General features: G+C 38.4%; 1 protein-coding gene across 1 annotated transcript in view; it reads right to left on the bottom strand.

The window, feature by feature from the left end:
* Positions 1–18111, bottom strand: part of ELL3 (elongation factor for RNA polymerase II 3) — a gene marked incomplete at its 5' end in the record, with an annotated part of 56972 nt that extends 38861 nt beyond the window's left edge. The window contains 1 exon segment of the mRNA XM_072402768.1: positions 18058–18111. Coding sequence (XP_072258869.1) covers positions 18058–18111 — 54 coding nt within the window.
* Positions 18112–18316: the final 205 nt, after the last annotated feature.

Below are 18316 nucleotides of genomic sequence, written 5' to 3'. Positions count from 1 at the left end.
AGCAAAGCTGACAACATTGCGTGGGATTTTGCTGTAGCAAAGGCAGCATTGTCAGTTTCCAACAGGAAGTTAGGAGCTTACTGGATTCCTTGGAAGGGTTCTCGTTTATTTTTCTGTACATAACTCCCTTTATTTGGTGAATTCTGTTGAATTATCTGTTTTTTTTTTTCAACTAATAATCTGTTAAATAATACAACTTCATGTAAGTTTTTTTATCAGACAGATACTCTGCAGTAGAAATGTGTGATACAATTAGAATTCATTGATTTCTCATTTCCTGTAGTTCCTGATAAATCCTTGCTCATACTCACTTTACCGTGTTTCATGGTTAATTTGAGTTGTTGGTATTGGGTGCATTGTTTAGTTTTCTCCAGAAGTGAGTCAGAACATCCAGCTGGTCTTTAGCAAAGTTTTCAGCTGCCACTCTAAGATTTTGTCATTGTTTTAGGATTGTATGGCATGACCTGATATAAATTTTAGTTACAGGAAGAGTAGCAGTCTGAACTGCTTCCAATAATAAATGATCTGGCAGACTATGCACTAATAGACAATATGAAACCCAAAAACAAATGTTCTGAGATCCTTCGCCTTTTTTTTCAGGCCATACTTCACTTCTGAATTCTGGGAACACCAGGTAATTAAAAAAATATTCGTATTCTCTTGAAAGTCTGCATAGATCAAACCCACAAATGAATTAAACAAAATTCTTTATAAGAAAATTTTATATTATGACAACTGCAAAATTAAGATTGTTTTCTTTCTATGCAGTTCATTCAAACTAAGCATTTTAATGGCCTGTCCACACTGAGCTCTGCATGCTGCAAGGTGAGCTGACCTGCTCAATCAGAATTTATGCAGGTAATAAAACCAATGTATATGTATATGTAGCAGGCTGTGTTCACTAACTGGCTAGCTACAACAAATATAAAAGTAAATAAAAAAAGTAAAAATGGGGTTTGGGTGTTCTTGAAGCTGTACTCAAGCCCACTGAGATCTTGGAATGCTTCAATAATGCGTTTGCTTGAATGGACCTTTTTCTTCTAATGAATGGACTTCCAGAAAATGAAAATGCAGCCTTTTTTCCCAGTACCCACTTGTGCACTTTTTGCATGTGGACAGTTCAGTTTGTCCAATAAATTAACCAGAAATGTTGTATTATTCTAGGTACAAGGTATATTTCTTATTAAGAACCAGCTTCAAATGAGCTTATCCATTTGGAGAAATGCAAAAAGGGATGACAAGAGAGCAGGCAAGTATACCGCAGACAGACAAGGATGGTTAAGACTGGAGAAAAAAGAAAAACAGAAATATCCTGTTTAAGTATTTATTTTCATACTTCTCTTCTTTAGTTAAAACAGTCTTCCCTGTGTTTGCATTATTCAGTGAAGAAGGTAATCCTATTTGCTTGACAGCCCTACTTCCGTTCACAAGGCAAATCCATGGCAGCCAGAAAATACATGGTTAATCACCCAGCCTTTACATACAACGAGTCACGCCAGCGATGGATGCATGCCGCCCATGTGATCACGCCTCAACAAGCCCCAAGCCTGGGGCTTTTACTCTATCCTGAGCTTTATCCTGGTGTTCATGCTGCAACATGTTCTCCTGGAATACAGGAGCCTGGTGTCTCTAGAAATGCAGGTCTAAGTACAGCTGTTTAAGTAATTTCTATCCCAGCAGACTTGAGAATGACATAGAATACACTCAGCTTGTTAAGCAGCTTTACAGCAAAGTGGCTGACTCTGCTCCTTTTATGTGACGGTACGGTGATTGCTTGCACACAATCCGCACCCCTTGTACTCAAATATTCTAAAACAGTTCCTCATGTTTAATGTCTAAAGAACAGGATCTGCATGTTTTAGTCTTTCTCTAATATATAACAGGAAATCAGTACCAAAGGGTTTACAAAGTGTCAGAAAATACCTCCATTAATACCAAAACTTGGCCTATATGCAACATTTAGGGGCTTGAGTTGAGGACCACTGTTCTGCTTATCAAGGGAGGGGGCTGGACAAGGTCACAGGGGAACATCTAATCTGGGCCTGTACAAATATTAATGATTGACTTAGTGGTCCCTAATGGCCATGCTAACCCATTCTTTATAAAATGGGACCTGCTGTAAGTGACATTTAATGTGCTTTATATAGTTACTTGCACCTTGTGCAGAGCCTACCTGTTCTCATTATCAAAGGAAGACTGGCCACAGGGGGACAATTGCTCCAGGACAGTACAAATAATATATATTGACTTGGTGGATCTAAATGTGTTACCCCCCAATCTTAATTAATATGGGACCTGCTGTCAGTGACATTTACCTTGTTTTATATAGTTACCTGCACCCTGTACAGTCCCTACTCACCCTGCTTATCAAGGGAGGCCTGGACTAGGTCACAGGAAACATTTCACCCAAGCCAGTACTAATAATAAATATTGCCTCACTGGCCCTAAATGTTGATAACCCCTACCTCTACAACATTTACCTTTTCTTTTTTTTTACATAATTACCTGCATCCTGAACTGACCCTACTTGCTCTGCCTATCAAGGGAGGACTGGAGTAAGTCACAGGGGGACATTTGCATTCACTTAGTGGCCCTAAATGATAATAGTTTGCATTTCTTAATTAAAATGTGACCTGCAGTCAGTGACATTTACCTTGTGTAATATAGTTTTCCGCACCTTCTGAAGGCCCTACCTGTTTAAAAGAGAACTGGGGGATATCACAGGGGGACATTTGCTCCAGGCCGGTACAATTACTATATTGACTTGGTTGCCCTAAACAATGTTACCCCCAATTCTTAATCCATATTGGATCTGTAGTCTGTGACATCTACTGGTTCATACATAGCTACCTGCACCCTGTGCAGACCTGGAGTCCTAGCTCCTATTGCAAATAAAGTCAATGCTGAATGACAGAGATTATTAGTATTGGTGGCACTTTGTTCACAATTCATCCATTGCAATCCTTCTTTTGTAGCATTTATAAGTGAATATTAATCCATACATTTTAAAAACTTTCACCCCCTTTCACGATGGCCACCAATCAATGCAGCACCATGTCACATATGATATCTGTTCCTTCTCTGTAGGGCCCGATTGGTTTGGTTTGCCACCAGGCCATAGGTTTCCCCTCCTCCCCTCGCTGCTAATCATGCTTTGTGCAATGTATTTTCACACCTTATCCACCTTTTTATCTGCTGTGCTAATAAAGAATTGCTAAACCTAACGTGTGTTCTCAGCAAGAGGAATGAATGTTAGCTTTGTGTCTCTTATTTAAGCAATATAATCAGACCGAGATGGTATCTCAGCATTATCTTCTAGCATTCAGATTTGCACATTTGCCCTTCCTGTTGACGTTAAATATTCTGATATCTAGTTATAATAGAAGTTATATTATTGGTCTTATATACAGCTGCCCCATGCTGGACTTCAGCTGTGTGAAGTGAAGAGATGAAATGAGGCAAAGAGAAGTAAACCTGCGCATGACTTACTAAAGTTTAAAAAAGGGGATGTGATTTTCCATTTAATTCAACATTAACAAGGACCCCTAGCGTTCTCTTCAGTTTTGGATAGTTGCACACACTCATCTTCTGTACTGAAATCGTTTACTGATTTCACTGAACACGCTGATCTTCTCATAATGTGCATTTGAAACTGCAACAAATCTCATTTCCTGGCTGGCGAACATCTGGCACCGTGTAGCCTTTTTTCTCCAAAACTTGGCAGTCCATAGCCCCCCTTTTACTGAATGGTTTCCAGTTCCTTCACTCACATAGGCTTAGCATGACAAATGATTCCCACTTAAGGGCCCTATTTATTGTACAGCGCTGCGTAATATGTTGGCACTATATAAATCCTGTTTATTAATAATAATAATAATAATAATATTAAAAGGTGGACTACATACAAATATAGCCTGTATGGGAATGCCCCCTCCTCCTGAAAGACCTCTGCCCATCATTGCCTTTTAATTTTTACAACAGCCAGATTACTGCTTGCATTGAAGCTGAGGGCTCTTGAGAGGAATACTGATGAAGGCTGTTGTAATGTTTTCCAGAAGCTATAGACAGCACCCTGTCATCCCCAACTACCAGTCATGATCTTCCTGCATTGCACAAAAAAGCACAAGGGTCCAAAACTTACTCCTTTTAATTGAAATCGTTCTTGCAGCAGATTTTCCTTTACTTTTCTCTAAAACCTACTTGCTGCTCATTTAAAAGAGCACTCAAAACCCTTTTTTTCAAACTTGCTTACCTGTCTACTTCTGCCTTTTGAAACCGTCACTACTTCCCACCATTACATATCTCCTCTGATATTGTGTTAATTAATTACCCCACCTCCTAGATTGTAAGCTCTTCGGGACAGGGTCCTCTCCTCCTGTGTCACTGTCTGTATCTGTCTGTCATTTGCAGTCCCTATATAATGTACAGCGCTGCGTAATATGCTGGCGCTATATAAATCCTGTTTATTATTAATATTAATAATAAATCACCTAATAAAAATGGCAGTCAGGGACAGCCAGGCTGGGGAGGAAAGGATTAGATGCTGGAGGCTTTCATTGACCATTGCTAACAGAGTAAACAACAGACTTACAACCAAAGGGGTAAACTATATAAAATATTCCTTGCTGCTGCCCACAACCATGGATTCATTTTTGTAGTGTTGAGCCTTTAATAATCTTTTATTCCTTGGTATGTCACTAATAATGTGACACATTCTAGCACAATCCATACAGTCTTGGCATCCAGTCCTCGCAGCTTAGCAGTGTGGGCTTATGTTATTTATAGTTCTAGACTAAGGCAGCACTACGGTCTGCGTGGCTTTTACATCACGTGTGTATCCAGGAGGTAAATCTAGGTTAGTCACGTATGAAGACAAATACTGGATGTGAAAATCTGTGTGCTGGTTACTGCAGGGAATAAAGAGAACAAGTAGCTACAGATAAGAGTGCAGCTCACGCATTGCAACCCAGGTCTGTGTGCTTCTGGTGAACCCAAAGTATATTCTCTGCAAATGACACTCAAATTTCACGCAAACTCACTCAGGCTGTCATGTAGGTGTAAAATACCTTAATAGGCAGATAAGGAATGCAAAGTGGAAATTCTTTTCATGTCATGTGATTTAAAGAGAATCTGTCAGGACAGATGTAAAGAAGCTTCGCTCTGAGCTGTCATTCTCAACTCCTTTATGAAAATGTTTGACCTGAAACACGTGCTATCCAAGAAATGCCGCAAATGACAACATTTTCAGCTTAGAATGTATAGTACACATCCTTCACATGATGGGAAAGGTTTATGTAGTCCTCTACACATAACTTCAAGAATGACTTAAGTTATGATAAGTATTAGATCATGTGTACTAGGAATTTACTTTAAGTGGAAACTCTAGTATGGGGACCTGTGCAAGTCCAGTTCTTTAAGACCCATACAGGCCAGGATTTCTGTATAATTATCTTCGGACTCTATAAAGCTTACTAAATCTGCTGGTGTCTGCAAGAGGTGCAGGTTATGAGTCATTTGTAAAGCAAGATTTTCTTTTGGATAAAACAGCATTGCATGTTTTATTACATTTATTTCAACCCGTGCTTCAAAGCAAACTTACAGTCTTGCTGCTGCTTAGAAAACCTGTTTTTAACTCCTTATTACCAATAGCAGCTATTTTGCATGCTTAGGTTTTGGGCCTGGTAATATGAAAAGCTGAGTATGTAAGAAAAAAAGCATTTCCCTATTTACTGCAATGGGCAGCTTGGTGGCTCAGAGGTGCTCTGGCCTTTGCAGTGCTGGGTCCCAGGTTCAAATCTTGGGACACTATCTGCATGGAGTTTGCATGTTCTCACCATGTTTGTGTGAGTTTCCTCCCACATTCCAAAAACATGCAGTTAGTTTAATTGTCTCCCCCCTAAAATTGACCTTAGACTGTATTAATGACATTAGATTGTGAGCCCATTTAAAGGACAGCTGGTGACATGACTATGGACTTTGTACGGTGCTGCGTAATATGATGGTGCTATTTAAATACTGTATAATAATAATACTGCCAGTAGATTTGTCAGGCAGGGTCTACCTGGTGTGTTTACATAGCAGTTAGAAGTATATCTGCTGCACTCCTATATTAAATCAATTAAACACTTTCAAAGAGGGATCCAACTGTGGTAGAAGCGGTAAGAATAAGACCGGTAACCACTAAAAGGTACTTATTTGTAAAAATTATTCTCTTTCAAGAAGTAATAGCATTATGAAAAATAAACTATCATAGGGTGATGTGCTATTACCAATTTAAGATTTTCCTATATAAGTCTGTTATGATGAACAGCAGGGAGTCCAGTTCCAGAACAGACCAAAAATAAATAGATTGGATTATAGTATGCGCAAAAATGAATACAGGTGAATATTGCATTTGAGTAAATGAGATAAAAGGAGAATAAACTAAAGTTTAAGCAGTATGCAAAATTTGAAGATATAGATCTTCCATAAATAAAAGAATTTAGTTTTTTGGCACATTTTTATGGACTTTGTTATATTATATGAACAATAACATTTCAAGTTCTGCATTACAAAATCACAGGCAGTCAGGTTTTTTATTGCAGAAGGGACTGTCTTACCTGCCTGTTCGCAATCTTCTTTTCTATATACATTGAGATGCACATGTGCAGGATGCTGAGATATGACTGGGATCCCAGCCTGTGCATGTACAGGGGCTAAAGTTTCCAGACCTTGCCAATCAAGATGTCTGAAGATCTGACACCTAGAAAAGGAGCAGGTGAGGAAGCCCATGCTGGATTGAGGTAAGGTGAGTCATAACAAAAGAAATAACGAGCAGGCAGGTTTATTTATTTTATTGCAAAAAGGACATTGTCTGACCCTTCTGCAATAAAGTCCCTGTCTGGTCACAATTTATAACATTTAGTTCTGCTTTATTTCATTATCACAGATACCCCACTGAACAAGTCTGCACAAGTAGGAAGGTATGTTAGGTGGCAATAGCTAAATTGTTAGGAGTTTTGCCTTGGAGCACCTTGTACCTGGCCACAACACTAGCAGCACTCACACAGTTTGTGTGTTCTCCTCGTTTGTGTGTGGGCTTTCCAGAAAGATATACAAGCACTTTGAGCCCTATGGGATAAAAGTGCTATACAAATGTTGACATTGATATTGAATGTAATATTGGATACAGTTTAAGGTTCACAATGTATTTGCTTTAGGCTAGTTGTGTAAGTGCTGAGCTCTTATTATTACTTCTTTACTTCTTTCTACACTCGTAAAGCTTTAAGAAGTATTACTTCTAGTCCTCACCGTGTTTGGAGACATGCGGGTTCTTTCCCAATCCATATATCTGAGCCAGCTATGATTCAGTGTCATTAAACACATTTTTACCAAGTAACAACTGCTGTTAATCCCTCATGGTTTTCCAACAAAAAAGATGTTTTAGCATAAAAACAATGCAATTTTTTTTTTCAGTTCTCTGAAATCTGAAATAACAAGTTAGTGATGTCAGGATCATGTTTTGCTTTTTGGAGCGGTGCTTTGTATTCATCAAGACAGACTGGAAAATCCTCACTTACTAAACATACAAAAATGGCAAGTGCTTCAGAAAGAAAAGCATCGGGTTACCTCGCTGACCTTTACGTTTTCATTGTTTAAACACTTTTTCTTTCGCAAATGTAAATATTACACTGTAAAATGCTGCCATGTGCAAGCTGGTAAAATCATTTAAGTGTCACATATGGAATTTAAATATTTCTATCAGCAAACAAAGAGTACATAGTGATTATATATACTGGTAATAGGAAGCAAATAGAACCAAAGTAAGGATAGGAGCGGCTTTTTATGGCAACATTAAAACAAATTTTTTTTTACTGAAGAAACGTAGAGTTTTAGCATCCTAAGCTAGAGAAAGTTCTACTAAGCTAAGAATCAGCATGTGAATATGCGTGAAGAATGGATCACATATTGAGTGTGGTACAATTAATTCTCAGAATACATTATTCAAACATTGGGTCGTCCCTTTCTCACATCGCGTTTCGCCATATGGCTTCCCCGAGGAGGAAGAGACTGAACTTAACATATATATAACATAATGGAGAGCAGTTAGAAATGCATCATAAAAAATATATAAAAGAGATCAATAAGAGCACCCACAGTCAATAATGTTGGTGTACAACGAGGAATACAATAATAGGGGTGGATAGAGGTTGATAATACAATAATAAAGGTTGATTATATACATAGAGAACTAAATAACAACTCATGATAATGTGTATAACATAATAGTAGAGTATAGTAATGTATCGTAAAAGTAGTGGTGCGGTGGTGGTATGTAGTAGTCTGTATACCAATTAGGATAGGATAAGACTGCTCTGTATGTATGAGAGATTTAAATAAATAATTTAATAAATAATAAAGAATAAAATATAGAGAAAGTCTATTTAAACGCTGATATACTGGTAATAAGAAGGCTAAGTGTCTCTACGGGAGAGACCTGGATTGAGATCAGTGTGAACTGAATATTTCTAATATACAGTATTTGAATGCTATGTTATGAATGCTATGCCCTATTATTGTAGGAAAATAAGTCCACTGAGATCTATTTGATGCAGTACTCACTGAAAGTAATAATGCTTATAAGAAGCACGGGAGGGGAGTAAGCAGGCTTCCTCAAGGAAGCCAAGGGGTGAAACGCGTCGGGTGTCTGAGATCCTACTTGCTAATTTATTTATGACATCCTGATATATATGTCTAAGTATTATTATGCATGATCTGTGTTATTTGTATACCATACAGTAAGAATTAGTTGACCTATGTTGGAAATAGGACTAAACACTATGTGAATAAACTACGTAACTTTTATATAACATTGCCCACAAAAACCTGCTTACTCCCCTCTCGTGCTTCTAATATAGATTTACTCAGGCTAGGCAATCATTAACCTTAGTAAACATAGGAGTCCTTTTTGGTAAATTTCCTTCTTTGCAATAATGCTTATAATAAAGTTTATAATTGTTTGGCTTGGAATGCTATCCAGTAGCATCCCCAATAGTACCACCTACCCAAAGCTGATGCAGTATTCATCTTCTGAAAAGCGTAAAGGGACACTGAAAATAATTTTGCATGGTGAGTATAAAAAAAGTTACCAGCTACGGCTAACTTTAAAGTCTCTTACGCACAATAGATTTTTGTCACCGGTGCCAATCTTTGGGGAAATTTAGCTTAGCGGTTCCTTGGCGTCATTGGGTGATCTGCCATGCTGGTTTGCTAAACAGCAGATTGCTATTCTTTACTATGGAGAGGATGCAACGAGAAGCCTCCCATTGGTCCTTTGGCTTTGGGGTAAAGACACAACCAAAATGGTTTTTCATCAAAAGAATACCTCCGGGAAAGGCAATCTTTCCTGAAGAATATGGTTGATGGCGATACATATTTTCATATATCTTTCATTATTATTTTCCTTTGTAGAAAAGTCTCCTCTCTTGGCAAATATATGATATCTCGGAGCTTAAAGGGTTGGTGATGATGGGCTTTTCTCTGCCAAAAGCTGTGATCAAAAGCTGGGAGCTGGTAGCTAAATAATGCCCAACACGTGTCAATGACAGCACGTCCTCCTCTGATCAATGTCTTATAAGTGAAGTATTTTCTCTGGGGCCACTGATTCATCTTTTATTAGAATTGGCCCATTAAACAATAAACGACATGTTTGTTTATAGCAAATATTTAGATTCCTTGACTCAAATTCGAAAGTCAGGCTGTACAATTTAATTTTTAAGCTGTTTTATTGCAATAGGCTGCATAAATACCTTTTATTCAATTTTATTTATACAATTTTATTTTTGTTTTACTTAAATTCGGCTTTCATGTTGCGTATTTTTGACTAATATATAACTTCAAACCTTTATGCACAAAAAGTGATCTAGAGTTTATATTATGTACATGTCGGGGTTGTATGTGATTCACTTGCAGAGAAAAAGTATGAAATGCAATCCAAAAAATTGGCATTGTGTGTTACAAAATGTTTTTAAGGAAGCATTCTTGCTCCACCCTTTGACAACAAGTCAAAGAGCCCCAGGTGCCTCCTGAATATCATGCATCATAAGGTGAATTAAGAGGTTCTAGTAACCACCAACAGTGATATCATTCCATATGGCTTATTGGTTCAGGGCACACTGCCCATGTCTTTGCTGGGATATTTGGCTGTGAGTGAGAAACATATCAATGTTTTATCTGAGAGCCAGAAACCCTGAGGATGGATGGGGCTGAATGCACAAAAGTATTTCTTTTACAGTTTATGTGGCCCTAACAATTGTCAATATGTAAGGAATTAAAAGAACAACTTTTCAGCTAAACTCCACATTATCACATTATTGTCACTAAAGGAAGATTTAATTAAAATAGGACATATTTATTGCTAAATATGTTGAGAATCCTTTTATAAAAGGTATAAATTATCTTCTTTTGCTTGGGTGGGAGGGTTTTTTTTTCTACAATAGGAGCGCAGAGTCTCGCGAGATACATACGTCACACATTCCAGGAGGCTTCTGGCTGCTCTGTCTGCACATGCCCGAGATTAGATGTTTCCTTCAATGGGGGAAAAAATGGCGATCTCACACATGCGCACTGAGATCGCAACTATTTTACCCCCTTCCCATCATACACAGTGCACACAAATCAGGTGAGTAGGAAGAAGGTGCAAAAAGGACACAGGAAACCTCCGGATAAATTAACAGAACTGCAGTATAGTATAGTGAGTATAGGTGAGTGAGCATTTGTTCAGTTTACACCTGCTTTAAACCCCCTCGTGGTATTCCCGAGTGTGACTCAGGGTGGATTTACCATGCAAAAAGAGGTAATCCCGATCCCGAGTCACACTGGGGGTCGCTTTAAACATTTAAAAAAAACCCACTTACCTTGTTCCATTGTCGTCCCCCGGAGCCCTGCAGTTCCTCAGGACACGTCTTCTTTCTTCGATCTTCAGCCGGCAACTGCAGAGATGATCTCCGGCGACGTTGGTGCATGCGTTGGTGCGGGCGGAAGGAGCGGCGGGAAATTCAAATAATTTTTAATATGTATTTATATTTAAATAATTATATGAAGATTTCTATGTATTGGACTCAATACAAAATAGCTGTATTAAGTCCAATACATAGAAATCTTCATATAATTTATATATATAATTATATTATATATATTATACATGCTACTGTACAGTTATATTGCATGTTTCACTATTTTTTTTTAACAAATTTTTTTCTTTATTTAAAGTTTATTATTAGATTTATTATATATTGGACATATTTTGGTGAGTTATTCCTAAGATTTATAGGCCTACAATGTAAAATAAATTTCCATGCAAAACAATATAACACTTTTTGCATGGAAATACGGACAGAATTAGAACACTGGGGGGGGTAATGTGATGACAAGAAGCAAGTTGCTCAGTTTTCCCCCCCATTCCATTCCCCATAGAACATAATGGCGCTGTGTATACAGTACTCGTTCATTCACCTGTTACTGGAAACAAACATGGAAGATCATTTCCAGCCACATTAATCTGATATCTGTTCGGGCCTTTACTCCTGATCACCAATGTAAGAATAAACAAGGGGAATCTCCCAATGGTGACACTTGTTCCAGTGACAACTTTCTAATATGGGGGAATTCCCTCACCTTGGAAAGATATTATCCCACTTCCTGTTCAATTTACACAACAGTAAGTAGAAGGAAATTCCCTGGGACACAGCTGGAAGAAAAAACTGACATGGGGTTATAAATCTCTTTTTTTTATTCATGCGACAGATACAACAGAGGCTTTCATGCACCGTGTGCCAAGTACAGATATATTGTTGGCACCAAGGCAACTTTATCACCATAAGTTTGGCTTGAAATGTGCGGTGTGACGCAAGCAGGAACCCCTTGTAATGAGTAACTACTCAACACGAGCTACAATTACTGTGTAAAAAAACTGATGTAGCTGCACACATAATTGCTGCAATGTAATATTACAAAAGATTTCATTATCAGTGAAAAAAGAATTCCCTTTGCAAAAGTTTTCTTTTCTTATGAATGTGTATTGTGAATGTGCTGTAATTGCATATTGAATTGGAACGAAAGTGTACGATGTTGCGATGTGCAAGGTATCCCGGCATCCCCTGGGACTGAATGAACTCACACACATGTGGCATCGGGTCATCCTGGCCCGGCCAATCAAGACGGCTGAAAATCTGGAAGCAGGCAGAGGAATCCCGCCGAGCAGAGACAGATGTATTTAATATTTATAATATAATTATTATTATTATTATTAGTAATATATTTTCTATATAAATATATATTATTTAATGCTATTGGTTGCTGCAATGCAATTATGTCTACCTACTCCTACTATAAGCAATCAATGGAAAACACAAAGAACACATATAATGGAGTTGTTATGCCTGTTGAAAGGTTTCTGGCAACATATTAAAGCCTTGCCTGAAAGGGCAGAAAGCCTATTGAGGGGTCATTTCCATCCCCTAGTCTGTGACTGGGCAGTGACAAGAGAAGCAGCAGACCGATTAGCTGATCTCCCGGTCACTCTGCTCTATTCTCATATTAGCATGTTTCTTGCTGGTCAATGCTTTCCTGTACATAAATGTTACAGAGGCTGATACCAAGTTAAATGTTCCTTCCACAAAAGTGATGTCCCTTCCACAATAAAACATATTTATTTGCCTGCTCTCTATCTGTATTATAAAAAATGCTGAGCTGCCCATGCATAGCTCGGAGTACAATGCTGGGACTGCCAGGACTGAATGAACCCCCCCTTCCAAGAAGAAGAAGGAGAAGATGGCGCCAGCCATGACAAAATGGGGACAGGTGGGGTATTTTAAAAAATTGGAATCTGCCTGTCTCTACTGCAATAAACGACATGGTGGTTGCCATTTTTAAAGTTTTTGCTTTAAGTACACAGTTTAGATTTTCGTCACCTACATCTGATTATTATTATCCAGTATTTATATAGTGACAACATAGTGCAAAGCCCATAGTCATATCACTAGCTGTCTCTAAAAGGAGCTCACAATCTAATGTCCCTACCATAGTCATATGTCATAACACAGTTCGAGGGAAGCCAATTAACCTAACTGCATGTTTTTGGAATGTGGGAGGAAGCCCACACAAACATGGGCAGAATCTGCATTCTCCATGCAGATAGTGTCCTGGCCAAGGATTGAACCTAGGACGCAGTGATGCAAAGGTCACCATGCTAACCACTGAGCCACCTCACTGGCAGGTCAGCTACGCTGTATTTCCAAAGTCCATCTGCTGCTATTACTATACATGGCACCTCATGCTCAACCTCTCCCTTACCGATAGAACAGAATGTGCTGCCCAGCAGAGAGCACAGCAGCATGAAATTACAAAAATTGTTCCTAAACGCTCAACAAAAGCAATCACAAACAATTATTTTAGACATATACGTAATTAGAAATGTGGACTTAGAATTGTCTGCATTTAAAAACACATTCAATATTGTATTCATACGAGCAGCAGGGTGGCTCAGTGGTTAGCATTCAAGCCTTTGCAGCACTAGCTCTCAGGTTTGAATCTCATCCATGGCACTATCTGCATGGAGTTTGCAGGTTCTCCCTGTGTTTGTGTGGGTTTCCTCCGGGTACTCTTGTTTCCTCCCACATTCCAAAAACATGCTTTTCCCCAAAATTGACCTTAGATTGTATGAAAGAAATATGACTATGGTAGGGACCTTAGATTGTGAGCCCCTTTGAGGGACAGCTAGTCACATGACTATGGACTTTGTACAGAGCTGCATAATATGTTGGCGCTATATAAATACTGTGTAATAAAAGGTATAAAGTTGCATTGATAAGCATCTTTAATACCTCCCTAAAGTTCACTTTAAACTTCATCTGACCAGCAGCAGCTTTATGTTGAAATATTAGATATATATATCCCTATTTATTGTACAGCGCTGCGTAATATGTTGGCGCTATATAAATCCTGTTTAATAATATAATAATTAGAGTTGGGCCATCTCTGTAAAGATGACCTCCCGTCAGGTCAAGTGATTGCTAGGTCCATGCCCAGCACCAGACAGGTAAGTGATTTATGATGGTCCTTGCAAAGAATAGCTAATTACACTGCAGCACCTCCTGTCAGTACTTGCTCTAACCAGCCTTACACAATGTCCGCTGCTTATCATTGCCGGAAAAAGTTCACATAGGCCAACATCAGCCTGAAGGAGCCAGGTGTCTAAACATATGATCGTTTTCTAGGGGAAAGAGTTCTGAGAACACTACATGGTTGGTCAAGCTTGGTATATATTAACTAAACCCACGCAGCTCATCGGTGCAGATGGAAGCAACGGTCCGTGTAATATCTGATCTGTACACTTCCTATTTTGTATGCTATGTATGATAGAGCATTTTTCAAACTGCTGAGAGAAAGTGTTTTTATTTGAAGTAAATATTTAAAATATGAAATATGTCCGCTGCCATGGCTGATCTGTTCTCACAAAAATGCTTTTCAATGGCTGCCCAGCTTCTCTAACAATTCCAGCAATGATCCAAGAGAAGCATGAAGCAAATAAAGGCAAGTATTCAGTTTTGCATATAAATACTCAGAAGGCATTAGATTAATAGAGCAGCATGATAGCCAGACAATTAGTATTTACAGGAGTTCTACAACAACAGCCCACGTGTTTTACTAATTATTATTATTAGTAGTAAACAGGATTTATATAGCGCCAACATATTACGCAGCGCTGATCACATGGTGCATGCTTTCAAAAATGCCCAAATTAGCATAATGAGCTAACAATCAAAAACTGATTCCTTCCTGCTGGACTCCTACCAAATTGAATTGGGGAATCTACCAAACTTCCTGCAGAATCTACCAAACTCTACTGCCCCATACGCTCCTTTTGGTGTGTCAGTCCCTGTCCTATCAATTCAAAACTGAAGCACAACACATGTCAATGTACATTACTATACTACAATGAGATTGTTTGGAATGCTGCTGAGGATAGAGACACGCTGTTCAAAATCAAATTTCACCCAAACAAGGTGAAATCTGATACTAATTAGTTTGATAATTGAATACAAACCATTTATAGAAGCCAAAATGTGTTTGCACACTGCACCACAGCACATTTTCTCTGACCTCTGGATGGAGCCAGCGGAGGAGGGTCAATTAGATGTGACCATGTAACACTGAAAGTTGATTAAATAAAAAGCAGATGCCAGAGTATATTTCCCACGTATTTGTGTATGCCAGTGAAAACCATGTGGCTATGTGAGGACCGGTAGCCAGTGAGCAACTCTAGTATCTCAATCTGTTAGGAGGAAACTAAGAGGAGTAACCTTCTAATTTACACCTCTTACTCTGACTGCTATGAGGATTTGCCTTTTGAATTTTGGGTAAATGATTTTATTCATTTTATTCAAATTTTTCAAATGGTAAATAACAGTCTTAAATAATAACTATAATGTTTGTGATCCAAAAACAATGGGTAATGTGTTGCTTATAAAACCATGGTGCCTTCTCTAATGAAATAATAATAGAATATTTATAAAAAAAAAATAGAATAATAGATAATCTTATTATATGCAATGAAGGTCTGCAGGTAGAAGGATATGTAAGGTTGTGGACGTAGGTGTCAGGGTCAGAGTGAAAAGAAAAACCTTCAGAATAAAGCAGCATTTACCTTCTTTGAGACATTGGCTCAGTGGTTAGCACTCCAACCTTTGCAGTGCTGGGTCCCTGGTCTGCCAGGACACTATCTGCATGGAGTTTGCAGGTTCTCCCCATGTTTGTGGGGACCCCCTGGGTACTCCGGTTTCCTCCCACATTCCAAAAACATGCAGTTAGGTTAATCAGTTTCCCCCCAAAATTAACCTTAGACTGTGATAATGACATATGACTATGGTAGGAGCATTATATTGTGAGCTCCTGTGAGGGTCAGATAGTGACAGACTATGGGCTTTGTACAGCACTGCATAATATGTTAGTGCTATAAAAACACTGTGTAGTAATAAATATGCAGTTACTGTGTCATTACCACACATTCCCATTGCATTCTCATTGACCAATAAGGAACCATAAAAACTTTTGAACACATGAGATTCAAACTTACTGAAATACAATGCACCATGATGCAGGGCAAATACAACAACACATGCAAATGAACTCAGCTCTATACAACTCAACTCTGAATTCAAATCGCTGCTCTCTAGATCAACCACGGGGAAGCCCTTAAAATATCTTGGTTTTGAGAAACCCCATGCTATCATTTACTATATATGCAGCTCATGATACATTACCATGCTAAGTAAGTTGTGGATATAAGAATGAGACACTGACGGCGGGTCTATACAACAAAATTAATTTGAAAAATAATTAAAATAATATTTATGAATAAAGTTGCACAGAAATTTGAGAAAAAAAGACTAAACATTTGTCAGTCTATCCATATCCACAACTTAAGGTGCGTACACACTTCCAATTTTTATCGTTCCAATCGAACGACGAACGATCAGCTTGTTAACCAGTTGCTGAAGCTTGATATACAACCTTAGATTTGTCACAGGGTCACTAGCAGATCCCTCTGTCTAGAGAGGCTGAGAAATGGACATTTGTGACACCAGAGGTCTCGTTTTATTACAGTGTAACGCTCTTTAGCTTACAAATTGTTATGTGATCATTCATGGTTTAAACTGGGCCTCCAATGTACCAAGCATTTAAGAAGTGTTAAATTCTTTAAGTGAAGTTGATTTCATTCAATAGGCTCAATCCATGGGCTAGAGGAAGCCAAATACTTGGGTTACACCAATATGCATGGAGCCAATAAACCCCAAATACCATATTAATAATTTAATTCAAATGCAAAAATAAAGCAGCTACCAAAAAATAAAAATGAAAATACCTGGCGCTCTGGCTGCCAATTATACAAAGACAATTCCTCTCTATAAACCAACCAAGCCTGTAGCCTGTTACGTCCTCTTAAGCCTCAAACAAGCTCACCTTAACTAGGTTTACTCCCTTTTAAGCTCCACACACAATGGGCCTGATTTATTAGCTCTGGAGAAGATACACTTTCATAAGTGAAGCTGGGTGATCCAGCAAACCTGGAATGGATCTGGTCCAGGATTGAAAACACTTGCTAACAAATAGTAAATGACGTTTGCTGGATCACCCAGCTTCACTGATGAAAGCCCATTCTCTCCAGCCTTGGAGAGCTTTAATAAATCAGACCCAATATGGTGCCTGGTCCAAGGCCAGAGCAATGCAGACACTGATCTAGGAGCTAACAAACCTCATCTAAGGTTGTTCATTTGGGTAAAACCCTACCTAGGAAGTGTAAAACAACATTCTGGCATAGAAGTAAACCCCGTCTACCACATTATCAACCCCCTTTGTCATAAAAACACACATATAATATATGAGGAATTGTCTTTAAAAGTATATGTCACAGTTGATATCAGGAGTTTTTCTTCATTTGATGCCATCAATGTCACTGTATGTAATGATTACACGCTAGGTTAGACAACAATATATTAATCGTGACACATCAATAACATAAGGTCATCCGACCAGCCTGGTCAACTCATCTACCAAAGATCTGGGCTAACCCAAAGAACTAGGTCAAAGTTAATTGCAGTTGTAAACTGTAAAAGTCCCCTTTGACTATATAAGGCTGGGTCTACATGGACGTTTTTTTAAAGCGCATGTAAACTTTCTTACTGCGATTATATGCGTTTTTTGCACTTTTATTAGCTTTAGCACTTTTTTATTGCAAGCAACTTTATAAATAACACTCATAAACGTGCCTCAAGGAAACGTCCTGGTGTAGATTAGTCCATTGGAATGCATGGGGATTTCAAACAGGGACTTTTAAAGCCTCAGGTTAAACGCTGGGGTAAACATCCATGTAGCCTTAGGGCCAAAATCTTGATGTTTTGAAGAAGGGCCCACTGAAATGTGCACCTTAAAGTAAAATACTTGTAAGATCTACAACATTAACAGCCAAGGTTCTGGTACATTTAATAACATTAATATAAGTTGATACAGGTTACTTACCCCCTGATTTCCTTGGAAAGTGATCACAGGCTGTGGCAAAGTTGCTCCTGAACCCTTTATGAGAAAGAAAACAAGTCATTAAAAAATGAACAATTAGCGTGTTAGTAATCAAACTCTAAAGACCTCCCCAGACAATGCTGCTTACATTCTAAACTGGCTCTCTTATCTAGGTCTTATGGTTTCATAATTCTGAATTCTGGTTCATAGTCATAACTGTTTTCTATGGAAGAACAGGTAATAATTGAAGGAAACACTGGAG

The sequence above is a fragment of the Pyxicephalus adspersus genome, chromosome 2 (assembly GCF_032062135.1).
Source record: "Pyxicephalus adspersus chromosome 2, UCB_Pads_2.0, whole genome shotgun sequence".
Classification (NCBI taxonomy): domain Eukaryota; kingdom Metazoa; phylum Chordata; class Amphibia; order Anura; family Pyxicephalidae; genus Pyxicephalus; species Pyxicephalus adspersus.
Note: the sequence above shows the minus strand (reverse complement) of the source record. Positions and strands in the feature narration are given on the sequence as shown.